This window comes from Aegilops tauschii, chromosome 2 (genome assembly GCF_002575655.3).
Source record: "Aegilops tauschii subsp. strangulata cultivar AL8/78 chromosome 2, Aet v6.0, whole genome shotgun sequence".
NCBI classification, from domain to species: domain Eukaryota; kingdom Viridiplantae; phylum Streptophyta; class Magnoliopsida; order Poales; family Poaceae; genus Aegilops; species Aegilops tauschii.
The window spans coordinates 560,045,398-560,051,397 of record NC_053036.3 but is presented as its reverse complement, the minus strand read 5'-3'; the positions used below and the strand labels follow the sequence as shown (position 1 = coordinate 560,051,397).

The following is a 6,000-nucleotide window of genomic DNA, read 5'->3' as shown; positions in this document are numbered from 1 at the left end:
TCTTCCTGGCCGTGACTGCCAGAGAGGAAGAGGGTCCAATGGGTAGATGACGGTGACTTGGCAGATAGTTGGCAATGGGCGTGGACAGGGGATGAAGATGTCACTAGTGAGGATGAAGATGCGAGCGACGAAGGGGTGCGAGGGGATGACAAAGAGGGTTTCTTCTATTGGAAGGAAGCAGAGGAACTCCTAGGAAGAGGGATCTGAATGGAGATGACGAGGAGGTTAGGGGAGAAACAAACATGTATTTTTCACGTGGCGATGTCATATCGACAATAATTTCTTTCAACTTCATGTTACTCAAATATCTCGGATAGAAATCCTCTGAATTTTTTATCAAGGAGGTTATGGGATGTCGGATTTTAGCTCCTCAAAGCTAGGAAGTTCAGGTCGACTCCACACTTGGAGCTCATGAGGAGAGTTTCTAACGGCCAACCTATTCTAAAGTTGGGGGTGGGGCGGGGGGGAGTGATTAATTTGTGATACCTTATGCATAGAGCTAATCTGCTCGGACCAAAAAAGACTCACATCAAGTGCGAAGTCAGTGAATTAAGTAGCAAAATCAATGACTTGACTATCCAACCAAAATGCCCCGTGTTTCTTTGCACTTGATAAATTACCCCCGCCAACTGATAAATACCTCATATGAAGAGTAAAATCAATATAATGTTGCTACAGACATGGCAAATTTTGAATGATTTTTATATGATGTATCACATCAATCCGTTTATGCGTAGAGCAAACCAGATAGCACCGTTCAATACTTCATCCGTCGAAAGTTCGGACGAGCAACTGTCCTCCACACCATAGTTTCAACATCAATATTTAGTACTACTCCGTCCCGTAATGTAAGACGTTTTTTAATACTACTAGTGTAGCGTCAAAAAACGTCTTACATTATGGGAAGAGCACCATCAACCTTTAGTTAATTACTTTTTTACAATAAACCTTTAGTTAATTCTGTCTCAATTAGAGATAATTTTTGAAATAAACCTCAATTAGAGATGGAAAAGGACAGATTTGCCCCTGGCTGAAAACAACGCACGCACGCCGTCCCTCTTTCCTTGGCCCGCTGGACTGCTCCTCCGCCGCCAGAGCTCCGCCCTCCCGTCCGCCGATCGTCCCCAGCACCCTACCGGCCCTCCACAGCTCGACCCATCCCTCCCTACCATCTCCTCAGCGCGGCCCCGTCCCGCTCTGCCTTCTCCTGCCGGGCCGCCGTCCTTGGAAGCGATGGCGGCGGCGGCAGGAGTCGCCGGGGAGTCGTCGGGGACGAAGACGAGGAAGCTTAAGGTTGCTGTCATCCACCCCGACCTTGGAATCGGTACGGAACCCTCACCCTCCTCCTCTCACCACAGCCGATCGCTAGATGCAGTTCTTCTGAATCTGACGCCATGGAGTTGGGAGGATCGAGTAGATCACGTGACTTCTTAAACTCCCCCAGCTAGAGGCTGGAGTCCCTGATTTCGTAGTGTTGATAGATTCTTCAAGGAGGACGGTATCACTGAGCTTCTCCGCATGTCCAGGAGATCCCCAATTCTGTACCAGATTCGAGTAGACTGGTGGTCGTTCAGGTGTGGCATAAGAGTATGGGAAGTGATGTTTCCTTTTCATACGTAGTTGGTGTTTCTAGTGATAGCTTATAATTAGCTTACTCGAAGAAACTAGGAGCAATTACATGACTTCAGTGTCGAATCGCAGTTAAGCACACTTGCAGCTACAACGCATGTACAGAAGCATTGCAGCAGGCGTGATATAGCATATGAGCAAAGTATAATATCTCCTGCAGTAGGATCTAAAGAGCAATTTTGATGTAGGTGGTGCTGAGAGATTGATAGTTGATGCGGCATGTCAGCTTGCTGCCCATGGACACGATGTTCACGTTTTCACATCACACCATGACAGAAATCGGTGTTTTGAGGAAACAGTGTCTGGTAAATCTCTGAATTATATCTATGTTATATTTCGCTGAAAGCCTGATAGACCTGTTTCTTAAATTTATCCATATCTGAGTTGCATTATATCTCTTTTTTGGATTGATGTTTTTTAATTATTTGCGGCAGACTTGATCTGGAGTAAATGTTCTATGATATTTGCATGCTGATTCACTTCCTGCAAAATGTCCCATAAATAGTTTTTTTAATATCTTACATGTATATTATTGGGTTATGTTTATGGCAAACAATGCTTATGATGCGTGTATAGAAGTTTTAGTGGACTTCTATGTCTGTTTTCCAGGTCCATTCCCAGTTACAGTATATGGAGATTTCCTGCCTCGTCATGTGTTTTACCGCTTTCATGCTGTCTGTGCTTATCTTCGCTGCATTTTTGTTGCCCTCTGCGTGCTACTTTGGTGGCCCTCCTTTGACGTCATATTGGTAGACCAGGTTTCTGTTGTGATCCCACTTCTTAAACTAAAGGCATCATCAAAGGTACTTATCTCTTATTTGAAGTGCTTTAGTGTGCTCTAATTGCAGCTATGTGCTGAGGTACTTTTTTGTTGCATTTTCAGACAATTTTTTATTGTCATTTTCCTGATATGTTGCTTGCACAACATACAACACTTCTTCGGAGGTTGTATCGCAAGCCAATTGACATGATTGAGGAAGCCACGACTGGTATCGTCTTGGGCATCTAGAACTGTATCTATACTTATGTTTTGACTTTCCTTTAATTATATGTTGAGACATCTACTGGCATTCTAATTGTAGCGGTCATTCTTTTTTGCATATATTAGGTATGGCAGATTTGATTCTAGTCAACAGTAAGTTCACCGAGGCAACTTTTGCCAGGACTTTTTGTGGTCTTCATGCTAGAGGAATCGAGCCTGGTGTTCTATATCCAGCGGTCTCCGTTGAGCAGTTTCATGAACCTCATGATTATAAGTAACTTCATGCTTGTATATCTCTTTGTGACTCATTTAGGTTTCATTCATTCAGATTTTAGTATATAATAGCTAGCTGTCTGTCGTATTTTGTCCTCTTTCAGTTGTAGCGAAACTGAACTATCATCTTTCTGTCAGGTTGAATTTCCTCTCAATTAACCGGTTTGAGAGAAAAAAGAATCTTGGTCTAGCCATTTCAGCATTTGCTTTGCTCCGGTCAGTTGTTTCTAAGCAACCTGGTGATGCTCTGCGGGAAGCAAGCTTAACAGTGGCAGGTAATGTTTGTTTATGTGTTATTTCCCCCCTTTATTCACAGGTTTAACCTTGCTACATCTTGAGTTATTAAACAATATCAGAATATTAACCACTGGCCACTGTTTTCTTTCATTTCTCATGCTGAAGGTGGGTACGATAAGCGTCTCAAAGAAAACGTTGAATACCTTGAGGAGCTCAAAAGATTGGCAGCGACTGAAGGTGTTTCTGAACATGTTAAATTCGTGACATCTTGTTCTTCATCTGAAAGAAACGAGCTTCTGTCCAACTGCCTTTGTGTGTTGTACACTCCAAAGGTAAACAATGCCTACCACCATTTGTGTAAGACTTTTATCAGTCTAAGCAGATTATTCTCATTCAGCCTACATGTCTGACACTACTACGCCCAGGACGAGCATTTTGGCATTGTTCCTCTTGAAGCCATGGCAGCATACAAGCCTGTAATCGCATGCAACAGTGGTGGCCCAGTGGAGACAGTGGTGAACGAAGCGACAGGTTTTCTGTGCGATCCCTCCCCCATCGAATTTTCCAAAGCCATGCTGAAGTTTGTGAGCGATCACGATCTAGCGGTCCGGATGGGCAAGCAAGCACGCGACCGTGTGGTGCAGAAATTCTCGACCAAGACGTTCGGTGACCTCCTGAACAGCTATGTCCTCAATGTCTACCATCAGAGGATGGAGTGATCCGAGTCCGGTGTCGGCAGCGCCAAATGGAGGCCTTTTGAGTAGCACATTAACATCATCCTCTTTTTTATCCTTATGACTTGTGAGTTCTGACTTTGATGTACCACACATTTGGAGGCAAGCTAGCATGGTCTTGCATGGTGATGGCGACCTTGCATTATTGCCCTGTGATGAACTGATTTCCTTGTCGATCTCTGTATTCTCTCGGATATTCATGCGGGCAAGCTCGTAAATAAGGGTTTGACCGGTCAAATCCGAACAGTCGGGGTCAGTTCTCACTTGCAAGCGACACTGTGTTAAGAAACGATGTTTGAATGGAATCTTGTTGGTCATGGTAGCTGTGCCAATTATTTCCTGATGGTGCCCCTTTTGTTAATTCTGTGAAGGATTGTGATTCATCCAACCACCAGATTTCTCCACGGTCTCTGTGGTCATACGTTTCGGGAAATGTTAGGATGTGTGTAACTGCTACTGCTTGGATGTGGAAACAAGCAATCCGATACAATGTCAAAATGGTGTGTCCAAACTGATCCGGTGTCAAAATGCTGTGTGCTGAACCGAAAGTTAAACTATGACGGGTGCCTTCTCGAGGAGAAACTCTCGAGTGTGAACAAGCAAAGTAAAACCTCTCAGATGTGCATAGTCAACGCGGTTCTGTCTGTCAGCGGCAAAACGTTGCTTCCGCTCAGAGGGAACTGGGTCTGCGAGGTCAAAAACTGTAGGAAAAAACCCAAAGTCTACGGCTCGGAGTATATATTACTACCACAATGTGAATTCCTGCAACTCACCGGCGAGCGAACAATGCCAAATGCCTGACAGTGTTATTAGTATAGTAAATAACTTTCTTAACCCCTAGGCCGGTGACGGTGGACGACGAGGACGCGTCCATTTGTTTTCCATATCGGATTCGTCAACGGATCTTAGCAGCTTCTTGATGATCGCTTGATCGGAGGCAGCTGTGCTACGTGCTGATTGCGGCGTTTCTTCAGAAAAAACAGGGGAGACGCGGGGCGGTCAAACCGATCGGGACGCGCCCGTTGGTTGGAGACGATGGGATACGCCCGAAGCATGGCATAGCATGTCGGGACGGCCTGGCAGACGCTCAAAGTCGTCGGGCGGGCGACGGCGAGAAACAGCGAGCCGGGCTGGGTTGGACATCACGGCGTGCTGCACGTCGGATCGGCAAGTGGCTGTAACTAGGCGTAGTACGTATTACAGATGATTAGAGCAACTCCAACGGGCCGACTCAAACGGACGGTGATTTCGTTCGTTTTTTGTTCGTTTGGTTCGGCCGCCCGCCCGGCGTCCGTCCTGTTTTTTATATGGGTCGGCAGCGCGCCCAACGCGCCGACCCATATGTGCAGGCGTGGCCGGCTGGCCGCCCAATTTTACATTGATTTGCATTCAAACATATTGTGAAATGAAATAACAAGCAAAATAGTTTAGCCGCCCAAATAAATAGTATAATTTTACAAGCCAAATACAAATAAAAATGTTTCACATAGTTTTGCAAACGAATAAAAGAAGATACATCTATTGGTTGCCAACATGAGTCCACATATGCTCAACCAAATCATTTTGCAGTTGCACGTGAGTTTTCCAATCACGCATGTCTTCATGAAACTGAGTGAACTGCTCAAATGTTGCCGCTACTCCATGCTCAGTCACAACATTCTCACCCTGAAACTGAAAGCCTTGATCGTACAGACGTTCCGGACGCTCGTCTTCTATGATCATATTGTGCATGATCACACAAGCAGTCATCACCTCCCATAGTTTCTGCGTGCTCCAAGTATTGGCAGGATACCGAACGATGCCCCATCGAGATTGCAAAACACCAAAGGCACGCTCGACATCCTTTCTAGCACTCTTTTGCTCTTGGGCAAATCTTTTCCTTTTCTCTCCGACAGGGTTGAGTATTGTCTTGACAACAGTGGTCCACTGAGGATAGATACCATCCAAATAGTACCCTTTGTCGTAGTTGTGGCCATTGACAGTAAAGTTCACCGGTGGGCTGTTGCCTTCGGCAAGCCTAGCAAACACCGGCGAGCGCTGAAGCACGTTGATATCATTGTGTGATCCAGCCATGCCAAAGAAAGAGTGCCAGATCCAGAGATCTTGAGACGCCACGGCCTCTAGTATGACAGTGCAAGCCCTGCC

The 6,000-nt window shown here is 45.5% G+C and overlaps 1 protein-coding gene across 1 annotated transcript; it reads left to right on the top strand.

Annotated features, from left to right (window-relative positions):
• Positions 1-1,024: 1,024 nt before the first annotated feature.
• LOC109741247 (uncharacterized) lies at positions 1,025-4,172 on the top strand. The gene is made up of 8 exons (XM_020300325.4): positions 1,025-1,324; positions 1,818-1,934; positions 2,239-2,432; positions 2,513-2,618; positions 2,738-2,885; positions 3,023-3,159; positions 3,287-3,453; positions 3,547-4,172. Exons 1-8 carry the CDS (start codon positions 1,234-1,236, stop codon positions 3,838-3,840), a joined length of 1,254 nt encoding a protein of 417 aa, XP_020155914.1. The 5' UTR covers positions 1,025-1,233; the 3' UTR covers positions 3,841-4,172.
• Positions 4,173-6,000: the final 1,828 nt, after the last annotated feature.